This window comes from Solanum tuberosum, unplaced genomic scaffold (assembly GCF_000226075.1).
Source record: "Solanum tuberosum cultivar DM 1-3 516 R44 unplaced genomic scaffold, SolTub_3.0 scf00791, whole genome shotgun sequence".
NCBI lineage: Eukaryota > Viridiplantae > Streptophyta > Magnoliopsida > Solanales > Solanaceae > Solanum > Solanum tuberosum.
Genome location: NW_006239757.1, coordinates 4333 through 24429, shown reverse-complemented (window position 1 = coordinate 24429; position 20097 = coordinate 4333). Strand labels below are relative to the sequence as shown.

The following is a 20097-nucleotide window of genomic DNA, read 5'->3' as shown; positions in this document are numbered from 1 at the left end:
AATATTGAGCTTGTTGTTGAGAATATATGATTGTTAGAATGTTGTTGTTGAGATATGTGCTTGTAAATTGTGAACTGTTAGGTTGGGCTGGTTTTTATACAGATTGTAGTTGTGAAGGTTCGGTTGGGGTGTAAGGAGTACTTGTATTCTATCCCCTTAGCTCGTGTTTAGAGGTTTACTTGTTGAGTACCGTGTGGTTTGGTACTCACCCCTTGCTTCTACAAATTTTTGTAGGTTACGAGCCTGGATTTTTGTGGTACTTGTTATTCTCTTCTTTTTCGAGGCTTCTGGAGATTTGTGAGGTAGTTGTTTGTCTTCTCAACGATCCTTCTTACTCCTGTTTATGATCTTGTTCTACTCTAGAAACAATGTCATATGAGACTTGTATTTTCTTTTGATTCAATTGTAATAATTTAGAGACTTGTACACGTGACAACCAGATTTTGGGGGTATATTTGAGTTTATTATAAAAATTTCCACATTTTATTGTAATGGTTGAGTTTTAGGCTGACTTGTCTTAGTGGGTTAAGACGAGTGCCATCACGTCCATTTTTGGGTCGTGACAACAATACTCATGTTATATACCTAGTTATTGTCGTATACTACCTTGAGGTTGTAGAAGAAATTCGTAAACTTCAAATTTTGACATTATGTAAAGGCTGACGTACATAGTACATATATATTCTTCGAACATAATATTATTTATTTTACACGCTAGCTAGCACTATCCAATATTTTCAAATACTCATCACACAAGAACAAACACACAAACACACAAACACACAAACACATATATATTTGTATGTATAGGACCATTGAACATCATAGATTTTCTAATTCTCAAGAAGGTGACCCTCTATATCCTTGATCACACCAATGCAATAATCCAAGAGAGCAAGAGGTTCTGGGATATCTTCGGTTTTCTTCTCATACACAAGTGCATATGTAATCCATTGATGTTCAGAGGATATAATAACATTGAAGGAATTATACAAATCTAACAAATTTCCTTCAATCGCATTCCAAGTGATTGAATTCTTCTGAGGATCGATGGCTTCAATCACAGTCTTAACAAACATTTCTTTTCCATCTATTCATTAAAGATAAAAAAATACAATAGATGTTACTCCCAATTCAAATGTTCAAATTCTTTATTTTATTTTCCCTCTTTTATTATTTTCATTTTAATAAAAATGATCTAATGCTCGTGAAGATTAGAATGATGGCTGAAGTAATTTTCCATGAAAAAATACATCAAATGTTATTCAAAGTTCTTATCGTTTGACTCTAAGAAAAGGAAAACATGACAATTAAAAGTGGAAGGAGGGAGTAATCAACACCATTAACTAACTTTTTCATGAAAAAGATTTTCTTGGATAGGAGAATTACTTTCGAAATATGAAATACACCTAAATGTGGAAAATTGATTCAATAAATATTGCGAGAAAGAGAGGAGAGAAATGTGTGTGCTACCTTCGTAATATTTCCAGCTAGCAACCGAATCAATTTTTCCTTTTTCACCTTTATGAATCTCAAAATGCTTGACTCTACTAGGGCTTATGTTGGGTATTAGTGTGGAAAATATCATGAACGGAATGTCCTCCACACTTAGAAACAATCAACTTACATTTTAGGCCCATCAATGAGTTGCGAAAGGCAAGTGGTAAGAAAATGTATAAAACTTATACCTCTTATATACATTTTAATTAATATAAAATATTATTCACCACATATCTATATCACATAGTGGCGGTGTTAATTAAATTGTGCATAAGTAGGTTTTAGTTTAGTTATAAATTTATTATGATATTTTACCATGATAATTGAAATATGATGACAATACGATTATAAATAATCAGGTATATTTATTTTTATGTAACCGTAATTTAATTTTTTTTTTATTGATGGTGATCACTTTTGGTATCAACAGTCTTGCTTCTTTTTCGATCAAATCTTGATTTCATTTTGCTAGCTTCTCCTGATCATAGAGCCAGATCGAGTCAATTGTTTTAATTCCCTGCCCCAATCCTATCACTTTGTTCTTCTTCTCATGTACCCTCGCTTCAATGAAGACACTCGATCAACCCGACTTTCCCAAGTGCCCCCACCAGCCCTTATCCTTTACGAGTCTAAATTAATTACTTCGGTAAACATTATAAATCATCTTTGCCAAACAAGTGAATAATGTTACAAATAAAAAAATATTCTGTTGGAAAACTATATGCACAACGGAAGCATACCAGAATCATATTACTTACATGAATAATAAATAACCAATATATGTTTATGCTAGAACATATATAATCATGTTAGAACACATAAACTTGCTGAAATTTAATTCAGGAATTACCACTTGAAGATTGAGAAAATACCTTCAAGCGAATCTACATGGTAGATAACATGTCAGTGGTCTTCTACAGTGATCCTAAGTTCACATTCGAACTCTCTCAATACTTAGGTGGGCAAGTATCGTATAGAAAACAGATTCTTTTTTTTTGGGTTAGAAAAATTCCTACTTATAGAGATTTCTTCCTAATCCAAAAATGAGAAGAAAACCCATTAAATTAAGCATTATTGAAGTATATAAAACCGGTTAAGTCATATGCGTCCCTTTAAATGAAAGTTGTCCGCATATTTCACTTAGACACCCCAATGTAGCCTCGTACCTATAGTACACTTAAATCTTAACAAATTTATACCTATTTGACCCAAAATAATAATCAATAAAAAGACAAACATGTGTACTTCTCAAACACATTATCACACCAAATGGACCAATGAAATGATTACACGTGTTGATTGGATTAATTTTTTAAAAAAACTTTATATAAATAATTCAAAAGGAATTTTAAAAACAAAAACTAAAAATTCTTAACTAACTTTTTTCATGGAATTAATAAATTTTCTCGAGTTATGACTTTCGTAATATGAAATACACTTAAATATATAAAATTGATGCAAGAAAATAATATTGCGAGAAAGAGAGAAGAAAACTGTGTGTGTTACCTTCATAATATTTCCAGCTAACAATCGAACCAATTTTTCCAATTTCACCTTCATGAATCTCGAAATGTTTGAGTCTGCTAGGGCTTATATTGGTTAGATGATGAGTATTAGTGTGGAAAAAATCATGAACCGAATGTCCTCCACACGTCACCTCCAAAGAAGCAATCAACTTACCTTTTAAGCCCATATTTTCTTTTCCTAGTAATAGCAATGAGTTGCGAAAGGAAAGTGGTAAGAAAATGTATAAAACTTGTGCCTCTTAAATAGATTTTAATTAATGTAAGAAGCTAATCAATGAAAAATAGTATTCACCACATATCTATATCACATAGTGGCGGTGGAGTGTTTTGTCCATGTGGAGTGTGATGTGATAATTTTTTTTTAAATAAAAGAAAAAGTGTATTACACACACCATGATGAGAGTGGTATAAAAGAGAGAGGTGTGTTTCTCAAACTAAAATGTGATAATTTAGGTATCAAAACTCACAATCGCAATAATTTAGATATGAAACTCAAAAAAGGGTATAGTTTAGGTGTGTTTTTTACAATTATCTCAAAAATATTATTCACCACATATCTATATCACATAGTGGCGGTGTTAATTAAATTGTGTATAAGTAAATTTTAGTTTAGTTATAAATTTATTATGATATTTTACCATTATAATTGAAATATGATGACAATACAATTATAAATAATTAGGTATATTTATTTTTATGTAACCATATTTTAATTTTCTTCTTTATTGATGGTGATCAGTTGTGGTATCAGTTTTGCTTCATTTTCGATCAAATATTGATTTCATTTTGCTAGCTTCTCCCGTTCGTAGAGTCTGATCGACTCAACTATTTTAATTCCCTTCCTCAGGCCTCACACTTCGTTTCGTTTTTCTTCTCATGTACCCTCGCTTGAATGAAGACACTCGGTCAACCCGACTTTCCCAAGTGCCTCCACTGGCCCTTATCCTTTACGAGTCTAGATTAGTTATTCCTGTTAAAATTACTCCCCTAAAAATCATCTTTGCCAAACAAGTGAATAATGTTACGAAAAAAAATATATCGTTGGAAAACTATATGCACAGCGGAAGCATACCAGAAGCATATTGCTTACATGAATAATAGATAACCAATATATGTATGTTTATGCTAGAACATATACAATCATGCTAGAACACATAAACTTGCTGAAATTTAATTCAGGAATTACCTCTTTAAGATTGAGAATATACCATCAAGTGAATCCACATAGTAGACAACCGTTCAATGATCTTCTACAGGATCCCAAGTTCACATTCGAACTCTCTCAATACTTGGGTGGACAAGTATCGTATATATAGAAAACTGATTCTTTTTTTCTAGGTTAGAAAAATTCCTACTTATAGAGATTTCTTCCTAATCCAAAAAGGAGAAGAAAACCCATTAAAATTAAGCATTATTGAAGTACATAAAAACGGTTAAGCCATATGCGGCCCTTTAAAGTTGTCCACATATTTCACTTAGACACCTCAACATAGCCTCGTACCTATTGAACACTTAAATCTTAACAAATTTATACTTATTTGATACAAAATAATACTCCCTCCGTTTTACAAAGAATGACCTGGTTTGACTTGGCACAAAGTTTTAAGTAAATAAAGAAGACTTTTGAATCTTGTGGTCCTAAATTAAAGTTATGTCAAATGTACAAAATTGCCCTTAATCTTGTGGTCTTAAACATGCCACGTGGAAAGCAAAAAGTAAAATGTTACCAAAAAGGAAAGAGGTCATTCTTTTTGAAACTGACTAAAAAGGAAATGAGGTCATTCTTTGTGAAATGGAGGGAGTAATCAATAAATATACAAACATGTGTGCACCTCAAACACATAAACACACCAAATGGACCAATGAAATGATTATACGTGTCGATTGAATTAACTTTTAAAAAAAACTTTATTTAAATATTTCAAAAAACCCCCACCCCACCCTTCTTCTTCATCTTCTCTGTAAATAATCATTTATCACAATTACAAGAAGACTTTTGTCGAAAAATATCAACTACTTCGCTGAAATGTTATTTTCTTCGGAAATAATGAACCTTTGCCGAAATATTTGAGACTATAATTAGATCTACATAAAAAACAAAAAAGGAAAGAGCAGAAGAAGAATTGGAGAATTGGAGAGGGAGAGAGAGAGAGAGAGCTGGGTGTAGATAAAGAGATGATGGAAATTGAAATAGTTGAAGATGGCAGAAGATGAAATAATTGAAGGTGGCAGAAGACGTTCCTTCTTATTCTTTTTTTTTTCCTGTTTTTAATTAATTATTATTATTATTATTTATTTATTTAGGTGTATAAGTTGGAAAGAAAAAAAATTATTTTAATTGATTTACTAGGAGAGTGATGTACACATTTTTTGTTATGTCAGCTTTTTGTGTCTAATTGGCATCACTTTTGAATAGATAAGGTGTTCAATAGGTACAAACCTTAGTTGAGGTGTTCAAGTAGATTATATAAACAATTTTAAGTGGCCGTCGATGACTTAAGCCCTTCTTTTAACTATTTCATCCAATGAGAAAATCACAATATTTCTTGACATATATATGTCACAATCGAATCAAACCAAACCACGTTTAGTTGGATTCAATTTGAAACTACGATTTTTCGGTTTGATTTAAACAGCTTTATGCCTAGCCTCAAATTTATAGGGTTACTCCAAACTTGTAATATAAGGCCACTATGGAACATAGAATAGCACGAGGAAATTATAAACTTCACTCTTCTTTATTTTTCTTCTGAGTTATATCCTATGAAACATTAAAATCTTCAATGTAGGGGTCCATGTTGAATTGATTATTACTAGCTTCTTCTTTTTTTTGGCAATTAATTTCTTCAATTTATTATTGTATCATCTTCATGTTATTAATGATAAGTTGTACATATTTATAAGGAAGTTTGAATCTATAGTTTAATGAAACTAACACTCTAGGACAAGGGTTGGATACTGCACAATTTGCAGCTCGAGGTGTATGTTGAATATGCTTCATGCACTCTATATATGTACTTTGAATGAGAAAAGACTCAAAATAGTCCATTAGTTTAATTGCCGCTAAATATATTCTTTACATCACAATTAACTCTCTTTGTAAATGTCCTTAAAGTCTAAGAAAAAAATTCAACATTTACTGTATAACAAAAAAATATACATGTAACACCAGAAGAAACACAAATAACTGATGATATTGTAACACCCCGCTACTAGAAAGACTTGGAATTAGAAAGAAACCGTTTTTGAAAATAATCAAATTTGGAAAGTTTGACAAAGTTAAGTATGAGTTTTGGGTCAACTTAAAACGACCATAACTCCTACATCAGGATGATTTAGGTGTGCTACAAGATACCGTAGAAAATATCTTTGAATTATCTTTCCAACACTGCCAAGTTTGCTTAGTTACGAGTTCGTATGAGGGAGATATGCCCATTTGAAGTTGGACTGTCTAGATAAGGAAAGTCAAAACCGAATTTTTGAAGGGTACTATGGTCTTTTCACTACCCAATTAATTTATTTCATTTTTGGTAATTACTTAAGGGTCTAAACTGAATTGGGTCAATTTATGCACTCAAAGATTTCACGCTAGAGTTTTAGAGAGAAAAACTCAAGAGAAAAGAGAAGAGGAAAGTCAAGATTCGTCGACTTCGTAAGGAATTAATTGCGGATTTCGTCAAGGATTTGATCCTACGAGGTATGTGAGACTTTCATAATGTTGAGTTCGTTCACCCACGTGCCAAACATGTTTATTTCAGCGTGAATACTAACATACATACATGCATTACAATGAAGCAAATACTAACATACATCACACAAACAAGAAATCAAACCATTGCCTACCTCGAAACCAAGCTTGAATCCTCCTAAGAAACTTGATTCATCCCTTTCCGGATTCTTTCCGCTCGTTCTAGGTCTACAAACAATTAATATAACGCAAGGATCAATAATTATGGTCTAATTACCCGTATTATAGCAAATCCAATAACCCAAGACCAAACCCATGATTCTAAGGTGCAGCTAGGGCATTTTCCCATCATCCAATTCAGTCCAAAACCCCTCCCCCAATAGTAATTAATCAAGAATCCAAGTCCTACGGATCGAAAAATGAATTAGGGGAGTAAAAACCTTATCTTTAGTTCTAGAAGAGGTGGAGAATTGTCAAGAACTTGCCCTGGTTCTCCTCCTAGCCCTCAAGAACGAAACTTGTAGAATAAAATGTTTTTGGAGTTTATTTCTGACTTAAGTCGCGACTGGCCCGCTATGGCGTCCCCATCCCGCCACAGCGGCCCCGCCCTGGCGGGAATAGTTCCACCCTAGCGGCATACACGGATACAATGAGTCGGAATTTTAGCTCCAAACCCCTATTTCACTACACACCTTAAATCAGGACGTTCAAAAACTACATGCTCACGCTAAGATCAGTTTCGGGAGTTCTACTCGCCCGAATTTGCTTTCGTAAAGTCGTACGAGTTCCTAAACGTCTTAGATATCTATTCATGCAACCAAATTCATTATTGAATCTCTCCTTACCAGATTTCCCTAGACTCTCGTGACTCCGATTCCATCCAAATCTGGACTAGGCTAGAAAATTCCAAGTTACTACAAAAACCTTTTCTGACCCAAATTTTTTCCCCATTGGCTTTTTTATTAGAGCCTTAGCTAATAATTAATGGAATATCAGATTTAGCAGTCATAGGGGATTACAATGTATGTGAATTACTACAAAATTGGCTCTACTTACTCTAAAATTCAAAGTTCTTAGAGTAAAAAAAAACTGCATAAAATGCCACTTGAATCACACATATATATTCTTCAAACATGACAGCTGGCGTGTGTATATATATATATATATATATATATATATATATATATATATATATATATATATATATATATATATATATATATATATATATATATATATATATATATATATATATATATATATATATATATATATATATATATATATATATATATATATATATATATATATATATATATATATATATATATATATATATATATATATATATATATATATATATATATATATATATTCTCCAAATACAATATTATTTATTTTACACGCTAGTTAGCACTAACAATTATTTTCAAATACTCATCACACAAGAACAAACACATAGATATATGTATGTATAGGACCATTGAACATCGTAGATTTTCTAATTCTTGAAAAGGTGACCCTCTACATCCTTGATCACACCAATGCAATAATCCAAGGTAGCAAGAGGTTCTGAGGTATCTTCAGTTTTCTTCTCATATACAAGTGCATATGTAATTCATTGATGTTCAGAGGATGTAATAATATTGAAGGAATTATACAAATCTAACACAGTTCCTTCAATCGCATTCCAAGTGATTGAATTCTTCTGAGGATCGATGGCTTCAATCACAGTCTTAGCAAACATTTCTTTTCCATCTATTCATTAAAGATCAGAAAATACAATAGATGTTATTACTCGCAATTCAAATGTTCAAATTATTTATTTTATTTTCCCTCTTTTACCATTTTCTTTTCATTTTAATAAGAATGATCTGATACTAAAGTAATTTTCCATGAAAATAGTTTTTCAGCAAAATATTCGAGAAATATTTTCTGGTACTTGATTTGTTAGTGAAAAAAATATAAGATGAAAATCAACTATTAAAGACTAATAATTTTAACAAATCATGGTATTTTAAATTGATGAATTTTGAGTAAAATAAATTATTTTTCCTTCTTTGATGCAAACTATTTTATTTGAAATATATATGTTGAATTATGAGAACCATACCAAGCTGATGGGTAATTGTGTCTTTACTCAATTAAGATATTTTGTAAAGTTGTTAGAAAGTCTGTTAGGCATAGTTAGTTAGTTTACAGAATTAGCTAGTTCTCCAACTATAAAATGTACTCTACATTTCAGTTTGTGAATAAGATTGATTTTCCTCTCTTCTCTCTCAAGCCTACTCTTGTATGATTCTCAAGCTTATGAGTTCTTCCATGGCTGCTAACATGGTATCAGAGCTTCCACTATTGATCTGAAGTAGTTTTTGTCTCAACTCAAAGCAGCAAGCTCGTGGGAAGTTATTTCATCTAAGCCAGATCTGAATTGTAAAACATGGCAATCAAGGAAGAGCAAATCAACACAAACGGAGTGAATGTTCAGCAGACAATTCACGCCATTCCTACACTAGATCACAATCACCCACTGTTTCTGCAGCCAACTGACACTCCAGGTAGTTCTCTCATCTCACTTCAGTTAACTGGATCTGACAACTATGTTTTATGGAGTCGGTCTATGAGAATTGGTCTGCTATGTAAAAGCAAGTTGGGGTTTGTAGATGGTAGATTTCCTAAGTCTCAATTTCCAGCAATGTATCACGATCAGTGGGAGAAAGTGAATGTTGTAGTCTGTCCTGGATCATGAATTCAGTTAGACCTGGGCTTCTAAGTAGTGCAGTATATGCATCAAATGCTAGCAAAGTATGGGAGAATCTAAAGAAGAGATTCAACAAAGTGAATGGATCTAGAGTCCTGTTTCTGCATAGAGAGATTCATACTCTCACTTAAGGAACAGTGACAATTGCAGATTACTTCTCTAAATTGAGGGATCTCTGGGATGAGTTTGATGTCATCATGCCTTGCCCAGGTTGTCCTTGTCCAGAATCTCAAAGCTATTTGCAACATTTCGAATACCAGAGGTTACTCCAGTTCTTAATGGGACTGAATGAGTCATATTCTCAATCCAGGAGTCAAATTATGATGATGAGCCCAACTCCAAGTGTTAATAAGGCCTACTCAATGTTAATTGATCAGGAGAGCCAGAGAACATTAGTCAATTTTACTCAGGGGATGCACATTGGTGATACACATGACGGAACTGCTTTGTTAAGTCACACTAGACCTAGTCACAATGATGTTACTGCATTATTTGGTAACAATAGGGTTAGTAATCATATGAGTGGTAGTGGCGGTTTATCTCATGGTGCTAGTAGTAGCAGCAACTATAGAGGAAAAAAACCCAGGTCTTATGTGAAGTTTGTGGTTTCAAAGGACACACAAAGGATACCTGTTACATGATTGTTGGATATCCTGCAGATTGGAAAGGGAGAAAGAAGGGAGTACCAGCAAACTATCAGTCCATCCATGCAGGTAATATTCCCTTTGCCAATCATACTAGTGTTCTGACTGCAGGCACAAGGACAAGCAGTCAACACAGCTACTAGCCTCAACAGATTGGTCATCAACTACCTCTGCAGCAATTTCCCATTGAAGGCTACTCACCAAATCTCCAAATGCAGTCTCACAACTCCAGAGTTCTTCCTCAGATGCAGCAGTTTGACCTTCAGCAAAGTAGAGGAGATTCTCAACTCATGCTTCATGTCAGGCCTTACTTCACTCCTGAGCAGTACTAACAGGTTATTCAAATGCTGAATAAGAGTCTTGCTGATGGCTCATCCACCAGTACTACCGCAACATATAACCTGATATCCCTAATGTCCAATTACATGAGTCAGAATTGGATAATTGATACGGGTGCATCCAACCATATGACATCAGACATAACCACATTGAAAAACTGTCAGGCTGTTTCAACCTCTACCAGTAGTCAAGTGCAGTTACCAACTGGAAATATTGTGTCAGTTTCTCATACAGGGAAAACCATTGTGTTTAAGGATCAGGATATTACAAATGTGTTGTTCATACCTAAATTTAAATACAATCTTCTATCAGTATCCCAACTCACAAAAGAATTACAGTGCTCAGCAGCATTTTTTCCTGATTTTTGTATATTTCAGAACCTCTCCACTGGACAAGTGAAGGGGATTGGTAGAGAACACCAAGGTCTATATGTGCTACATGGAGGATCCGATCTACAAACTTGTTCTTCTCCCTCTTATCCAGCCAGTCACACAGTCACCTCAGTTTCTACTAATAATGCTCATCTTTGGAATCTTAGATTGGGTCATGCTCCCTTAGAAGTGTTAACCAAGCTTGGTGGTCTTCCTCACCTCCCTCAGTCTACTCAGTCCTCTCATTGCTCTGTGTGCCCAATAGCCAAACAAGCAAAATTACCTTTTCATGTTAGTACTAGTAGGTCTCGATTTGCTTTTCAATTACTTCATTGTGATGTATGGGGTTCTATAGAGTTCCCACGTATGATGATAAGTGATACTTTGTTACCTTAGTCGATGACTACTCTAGATTTACTTGGTTGTACTTGTTGCATTCTAAATCTGATACTGTTGTAGTCCTGAAAGCCTTTATTAATACAGTTCAGAATGTTTTCTCTTCTACTATTAAGACTCTTCGAATTGATAATGGCTGTGAGTTTCTAAGTACTTGTTTTCAAGATATTTTAAAGGCCTTTGGCATCCAACATCAAACCACATGTGTCTACACTCCCCAGCAAAATGGAGTGGTTGAAAGGAGGCACAAAACCATACTTGGTATGTCCAGATCCCTCAGATTCCAATCTGAAATGCCCTTGAAGTTTTGGGGAGAATGTGCTATGTCTGCAGTCTATCTCCTGAACAGGCTTCCCTCTAGAGTTATTGGCTATAAGACTGTGACTCATCTCAGGGTATTTGGTTGCCTGTGCTATGCCACATGTCCTAAGGAAACTGACAAGTTTGCATCTAGAGCCATACCAACTGTTTTCATGGGGTATTCCCACTCACAGAAAGGCTACAAATTATATGCACTCACCAACAAGTCTTTCTTTGTGAGCAGGCATGTTGTGTTCAAGGAAGACGTCTTCCCTTTCAAACATATGAAGGGTTCTATATCTCCTATTTTTCCAGTACTTGACTTGTTGTCTCCTGACTCTCATTTGAGCTGTGACAGTTCTCCTGGAGGGACTGACTCCCATTTGAGCTGTGACAGTGCTCCCTGTCATGATAATCAGGTTGTGGCTGATCAAACACAGCCTGCTGCTCCATCTCCAGTTGTGTTTCCTGAACCTAGGAGGTCGACTAGACATCACAATCCTCCGGGATGGTTGCAAGACTTTGTGTCTAGTTCTAAAGCCAAAGCCTCTTCCTCCCTCTATCCCATTCACTCATATGTCAATTATTCAACTGTGAACCCAACTCATGTACAAGTCCTGACGTCTATTGATACTCATCATGAACCTTAGTCATTCAATGAGGCTTCTCTTGATCATAGGTGGGAGGATGCTATGAAATTAGAAATTGCTGCACTTGAAGATAATCATACTTGGAGTATAGTGGATCTACCTCCTAATAAGTCCCCTATTGGTTGTAAATGGATCTACAAAGTCAAATACCAAGCTAATGGTGAGGTGGAGCGGTTCAAGGCTAGATTAGTGGCAAAGGGGTTCAGCCAAAAAGAGGGCATAGACTACTCTAAAACTTTTGCGCCAGTGGCTAAAATGGTGTCTGTGATTGCTTTGGCTGCTTCCAAATAGTGGTTCATCTACCAGATGGATGTTCATAATGCTTTCCTCAATGGTGATCTTGTGGAAGAGGTGTACATGAAACTTCCTGATGGGTTTGCTAGACAGAGGGGCTCTCCTAAAGTCTGCAAACTCCACAAGTCCCTCTATGGTCTTAAATAGGCCCCTAGACAGTGGAACAAAACACTGACTGAGGCTCTAGAAGATTTGGGGTTCATACAAAGCCATTTTGACTACTCATTATTCACTAAGAAGGAAGGGGAACACATTACAGTAGTTCTAGTGTATGTTGATGATCTATTGGTCATAGGAAGTTGTCCAACACTGTTAAATCATACAAGAGCTGAGTTGCAAACCAAGTTCAAGATGAAAGATCTTGGTGAACAAAGAAAGTATGCTCTAGAGCTAGTTGCAGAATCTGGCCTGAGTGGCTCTAAACCAGCAGGAACACCTTTAGAGTTGAATCTGAAGCTCACCTCTGAAGAATATGACAAATGTATAAAGAGGGAAAACAATGACACTGTACTCAAGGATCCTGGTCCATATCAGAGGTTAGTAGGCAGGTTGTTATATCTAACCATGACTAGACCTGACTTGGCCTTTGCTGTTCAGGTTCTAAGTCAGTATATGCATAGTCCAAAGGTCTCACATATGTCAGCTGCCCTGAGAGTTGTAAGGTACATAAAAGGGACACCTGGTCTAGGATTGTATATGCCAGCAGAATCCACAAACAATTTGACTTGCTACTGTGACTCAGATTGGGGAGCTTGTCTGCAGACCAGAAGATCAGTGACAGGTTACCTTGTGAAGCTTGGAGGAGCATTGGTTTCATGGAAATAAAAAAAACAAGGCACGGTATCTAGAAGTTTAACTGAAGCCGAATTCAGAAGCATGGCATCTGCAACTGCTGAGATTATTTGGTTAACTGGTTTACTAAATGAGATGGGAGTTGAAGTACAAGTTCATGTGCAACTAATGTGTGACAGTAAAGCAGCCATTCAAATAGCTGCGAATCTTATTTTTCATGAAAGGACCAAGCATATAGACATAGATTGTCATTTTGTGAGGGAAAGAGTACTGCAGGGCCTGATCAGAACTTATCATGTATCTACCAATGATCAACTAGCTGATATACTAACTAAAGGCCTAGGAAGAGCTCAACATGAGTACTTACTTAGTTTACTTGGTGTAAAAAACTTGTTTGGCCCATCAACTTGAGGAAGGTTTTAATAAGAATGATCTGATACTAAAGTAATTTTCCATGAAAATAGTTTTTCAGCAAAATATTCGAGAAATATTTTCTGGTACTTGATTTGTTAGTGAAAAAAATATAAGATGAAAATCAACTATTAAAGACTAATAATTTTAACAAATCATGGTATTTTAAATTGATGAATTTTGAGTAAAATAAATTATTTTTCCTTCTTTGATGCAAACTATTTTATTTGAAATATATATGTTGAATTATGAGAACCATACCAAGCTGATGGGTAATTGTGTCTTTACTCAATTAAGATATTTTGTAAAGTTGTTAGAAAGTTTGTTAGGCATAGTTAGTTAGTTTACAGAGTTAGCTAGTTCTCTAACTATAAAATGTACTCTACAGTTCAGTTTGTGAATAAGATTGATTTTCCTCTCTTCTCTCTCAAGCCTACTCTTGCATGATTCTCAAGCTTATGAGTTCTTCCATGGCTGCTAACAATATAAATGATACTCCCTCCGTCCACTTTTAATTGTCATGATGCACTTTTCAAAAGTCAATTTGACTATTTTTCAAAGTGAAATTAAATTATATCAATTCAATATTTTAAACAAAAAATTTAGATATTCAAAAAAAATACGAAAAGTACAATAAATTGCAATTTTTGCATATCAATATGATGAAAAAATACATCGTAAAATGTTAGTCAAAGTTCTTATCGTTTGACTCTAAGAAAAGAAAAACATGACAATTAAAAGTGGACGGAGGGAGTAATTAAACACCATTAACTAACTTTTTCATGGATCGGAAAATTACTTTCGAAATATGAAATACACCTAAATGTGGAAAATTGATGCAATAAATATTGCGAGAAACAGAGGAGAGGAATGTGTGTTACCTTCGTAATATTTCAAGCTAGCAATCGAACCAATTTTTTCTTTTTTCACCTTTATGAATCTGAAATGCTTAATTCTACTAGGGCTTATGTTGGGTAGATGATGGGCTTAATTCCACACTTCACTTCCAATGAAACAATCAACTTACCTTTTACGCCCATATTTTCTTTTCCTAGTAATATCAATGAGTTGCGAAAGGCAAGTGGTAAGAAAATGTATAAAACTTGTACCTCTTATATAGTTTTTCCTTTTAAAATGTAAGAAGCTAATCAATGAAAAATGTGGCGGTGCTAATTAAATTGTGTATAAGTAGGTTTTAGTTTAGTTATAAATTTATCATGATATTTTACATACTCACGATAATTGAAATATGATGACAATACAATTATAAATAATCAGGTATATTTATTTTTATGTAATCGTATTTTAATTTTCTTTTTTATTGATGGTGATCAATTGTGGTATCCACAGTCATGCTTCTTTTTCGATCAAATCTTGATTTCATTTTGCTAGTTTCTCCCGGTTGTAGAGCCTGATTGACTCAACTATTTTAATTCCCTGCCCCAGGCTTCTCACTTCGTTCAGTTCTTCTTATCATGTACCCTCGCTTGTATGAAGATACTCGATCAGCTTGACTTTTTCAATTGCCCACCAGCCCTTATCCTTTATGAGCCTGGATTAATTATTCCTGTAAAAATTACTCCCCTAAAATTCATCTTTGCCTAACAAGTGAATAATGTTACGGATAAAAAATTATACCATTGGAAAACTATATGCACATCGAAAGCATACCATTGCCATACTGCTTACATGAATAATAGATAGCCAATATATGTTTATGCTAGAACACATACAATCATGCTGGAACACATAAACTTTCAATTTAATTCAAGAATTATCTCTTGAAGCGTGAGCAAACACCTTCAAGCGAATCCACACGGTAGACAACAGGTCAGTGGTCTTCTACAGTGATCCCAAGTTCACATTCAAACTCTCTCAATACTTGGGTGGGCAAGTGTGTGTGTATATATATATATATATATATTTCTTTTAACTATTCCATCTAATGAGAAAATCACAATATTTCTTGACATATATATGTCACAATCGAATCAAACCAAACCACGTTTAGTTGGATTCTTTTATCAATTTAATTTGACTTTTCAATTTGATACTACGATTTTTTGGTTTGATTTAAAGACTTACGCCTAGCCTCAAATTTATAGGGTTACTCCTAACGTGTAATATAAGGCATTATGGAATGTAGAATAGCACGAGGAAATTATAAACTTTACTCTTCTTTATTTTTCTTCTGAGTTATATCCTATGAAATATAAAAATATTCAATGTAGGGGTCCATGTTGAATTGATCATTATTAAGTTCTTCTTTTTTAGCTATTAATTTCTTCAATTTATAATTATTGTATCATCTTCATGTTATTAATGATAAGTTGTACATAGTGGAGGATGAACCAGTTTATCATGTCCACTTATTTAAATGAAAGTGAGATAACACTGCTAATGTTAATGGTGTTTATTAATTTCTTCAATTCATATAATATGATATTTTTACTTTTTCATCTCTTATTTTCTAGGAGGTGAATGTTTTTCTTAAAGGGTGTGTCGAAACTAAAAATATTATATAATTAATATATGGATGGAAGGAAGAAATAAGTTTTTGAGCCAAGTGCTAAAACCTTAATTAATTATTTGACTTTCTTGGCTAATTTAAAGAAAATATTTCAATTATTTAACTTTCTTCTCAAATTTATATCTACTTGCTTAATTTCCTTTGCCTAATATCTATATTGGACCATGCCTATTGCGTGAGCAAGACGATTATGTGGAAGACATAATATCGTAGCCATATAATAATGTCCTTTCAAACATTATATATATATATATATATTTCAAAAGGGAAGCTGTAAATGATTCTAGCACAATAAAGAAAAAAACATATATATGATCACATAGCATAATTAAGTGTTAACATTTTAACAATATTGTTGCTTCACTGAAGCAAAGAGGATTTTATACGCCCCCGCTCAATGCTTTTTGGTAGAGTTGGTAGCTCGAATTTTGGAATTTTAGGGAATTCAGGTTTAGGTAAAGTAGAGATTTCAGGTAAATGTGGCAATTCGGGCTTAGGAAGCTCAGGCAAAATTTCTTCAAGAAGATGGCGCGCCTCTGCTTGAATTATGTTGTTGTTTGTTAAAAACAAAGTGACAAATAATAACAAGAAAAAAGATGGGTTGTTGTAATAAGCTGTCATATTTGTTGAAAGGTGATAAATGCTTCAAGAGTAGTAATTTATGTTTATTGGTTGATCATACATTATGTTTCACCTCAAACAAGTTTATATAGATGTGTGGTTGTGGAAATAAAAATTTGAGAATTAGGCTTTGGTAGGAAAAATTGTGTGTTAGTTCATCTTCTCAACAATAACCTCCTAATTAATTTAATCTGAGAATAAATTTCCTTGTGTAACATATTCTAGCACATATTTTATGTATGTAGATATTACTTTCCTTAAAATTAATTATAACTAGCTTATGTACAATAATAGTAAATTAAACAATACTCATGTTATGTACCTAGTTATTTTCGTATACTATTGTTATGAACCAAGTTCAGCCTAATATGAATATCAAGGTTACACAAATAGTTATTGGGCTGACAAGAGCTATTGGATAAAAAACGAGCAATAGGATCAGAAAATATCAGATTTAGTAGTCATATTCTACCATGGTAGAAGAGTGAGTAAAAGTTGGGGTATCAACATGCCTTCTTAAGGTATTTTTTTTGTATAAATTTTAGGAATCACATAGTTTTAATATGAAATTACAATCTATCCCTATTTAGTTTGTAATTACATTAATCCCTGAAAAAGTAAAACAAACCGGATACAAAATATGTAGCTCGGATACATTATAAAATAATTTAGAATTAGGAGAAATAAGCGATTTTAGAGGTTTTTAGAAATAGAAGGGAATATTAGAAATAAGGTATAGATTGTAATTTCATATTAAAACTATGTGATTCCTAAAATTCTAGCTAGCTGCTCATAGAAGCAGGAAATGGAAACAACTACTATACAGAGGTAATCAGAGCCAAGAAAAATAAAATGGTGAGGCTAATTATGCTCTTTTAGATAAAATTTGCTTAACAAATATTGCATGTTTGTGACATTTTTTGTGAGTTGCTTTCATGATAACTATTAAGCAAACTGTTAGTTCTGTTTTCTCTTTCCAGGTTTCCACCTATGTCGTCATAACTTGAAAATCCACGTAAGGTACCGCTTATTAGTTTTCCATCTTCTCTACCTCTAAAATCTTCCCTAACTTGATCGTTGTTTTAGAAATTTCAATATAGTTGAGTGTCGTCTAATGTGCAAGTTTTCCACGTATCGTTGTGATTACTGTTCTCAAGTTTGTTCAACTTCCTACACTTTGTGCCTTCCGTTTTCAAAAATTGTCAGTCTCTTATTGCTGCTTTTTTCTGGTGCATGTAAAATAATTTTACTCATCTTCTACTTGCTTTTAACAACTTAAAGCTGCTTTTGGATTGTCTCCACAATATAAAAGATATGTGCATGCATACGTTAAGAGAAGTCTCACAATTTTTAATCAACTTTTGGCAGACATTGTTTGTACATGAAATGCTGCATCGCCTCTTTTTTTAGTTGATGTTGTTATGGTGTTGCTTGCTTCCACTTTCTAAATGCCTACTGAGTTGGTTCTAATGTTCTTTCACCTAAAAAATATTGGGGCCGTGCGCGCACGGACAACCATATCTAGTGAGATTACAATGTATGGGAATTACTGCAAAGTTAGCTATACTTTAATATTCAAGGTTCGTAGGAGTAAAAAAAACTGTATATAATATTATTTATTTATATTAAATATATATTATTTATTTTACACGCTAGCTAGTACTAGCCAATATTTTCAAATACTTATCCCACAAGAACAAACACACAAAAAGACAAACACATAGATATATGTATAATGTATGTATAGGACCATTGAACATGATAGATTTTCTATTTCTTGAGAAGGTGACCTTCAACATCCTTGGTGAGACCAATGAAATAATCCAAGAAAGCTAGGGGTTCTGGGGTATCTTCAGTTTTCTTCTCGTACACAAGTGTAATTGTAATCCAATGTTCACAGGATGTAATAATAGTGAAAGAATTATACAACTCTAAAAGATGTCCTTCAATCGCTTTCCAAGTGATTGATCTCTTTGGAGGATCGATGGCTTCGATCACACTCTTACAAAACATTTCTTTTCCATCTATTCATTAAGATCAAATATAAAAGATGTTACTCCCAATTCAAATGTTAAACTCCTCATAAAAGATCTAAACATTTAGAATATAGTATAAATTGAGGAAAATGACTTTTGCCTAAAAGTAAAATATATTACTGATAATCAAACACCATTAACTACCTTTTTTCATGGAACTAATAGATTTTCTCGAGTAATGACTTTCGTAATATAAAATATATATAAAATTGATGCAAGAAAATAATATTGCGAGAAAGAGAGAAGAGAAATGTGTGTGTTACCTTCATAATATTTCCAGCTAACAACCGAACCAATTTTTCCAATTTCACCTTCATGAATCTCGAAATGTTTGAGTCTACTAGGGCTTATATTGGGTAGATGATGGATATTAATGTGAAAAATATCATGAACCGAGTGTCCTCCACACTTTACTTCCAATAAAACAATCAACTTACCTTTTAAGCCCATATTTTCTTTTCCTAGTAATAGCAATGAGTTGCGAAAGGAAAGTGGTAAGAAAATGTATAAAACGTGTACCTCTTATATAGATTTTAATTAATGTAAGAAGCTAATCAATGAAAAATATTATTAACCACATATCTATATCACATAGTGGCGGTATTAATTAAATTGTACTGTTTAAGTAGGTTTTAGTTTAGTTACAAATTTATTGTCACGACCCAAAAATGGACGTGATGACACTCGTCTTATCCCACCAAGACAAGTCAGCCTAACACTCACCCATTACAATAAAATGCGGAAATTTCATAATTAACTCAAAAATACCCCCAAAATCTGATTGTCACGTGTACAAGCCTCTAAAGTATTACAACTGATTCAAAAGAAAAACACAAGTCTCATATGACATTGTTTCTAGAGTAGAACAAGATCATAAACAGGAGTAAGAAGGTCTGTTGAGTTGACAAGCAACTACCTCACAAATCTCCAAGAAGCCTCGGAAAAGAAGAGAATATATCACAAAGGTCCGGGCTAGTGACCTACAAAAAAAATATAGTAGCAAGGGGTGAGTACCAAACCACGCGGTACTCAGCAAGTAAACCTCTAAACACAAGCAAGGGGATAGAATACGGGTACTCCTTACACCCCAACCAAACCTCCACAACTACAACCCGCATAAAATCAGCCCAACCTAGCTAACAGTTCACAATTCACATAGCACATATCTCAACAACAACATTCTAACAAACACATATTCTCAACAATAACCTCAATATTCATCAATTACAATCTCCACG

The 20097-nt window shown here is 33.7% G+C and overlaps 2 protein-coding genes across 2 annotated transcripts; both read right to left on the bottom strand.

Moving 5' to 3' along the window:
• Nucleotides 1-680: 680 nt before the first annotated feature.
• Nucleotides 681-3218, bottom strand: LOC102586048 (kirola-like). The gene is made up of 2 exons (XM_015305551.1): nucleotides 3007-3218; nucleotides 681-1090 (listed from the first exon to the last, which is right to left on the bottom strand). Exons 1-2 carry the CDS (start codon nucleotides 3191-3193, stop codon nucleotides 834-836), a joined length of 444 nt encoding a protein of 147 aa, XP_015161037.1. The 5' UTR covers nucleotides 3194-3218; the 3' UTR covers nucleotides 681-833.
• Nucleotides 3219-18543: 15325 nt separating this feature from the next.
• On the bottom strand, nucleotides 18544-19366 carry LOC102585049 (kirola-like). The gene is made up of 2 exons (XM_006367570.2): nucleotides 19123-19366; nucleotides 18544-18847 (listed from the first exon to the last, which is right to left on the bottom strand). Exons 1-2 carry the CDS (start codon nucleotides 19307-19309, stop codon nucleotides 18594-18596), a joined length of 441 nt encoding a protein of 146 aa, XP_006367632.1. The 5' UTR covers nucleotides 19310-19366; the 3' UTR covers nucleotides 18544-18593.
• Between the last annotated feature and the right edge of the window lie 731 nt (nucleotides 19367-20097).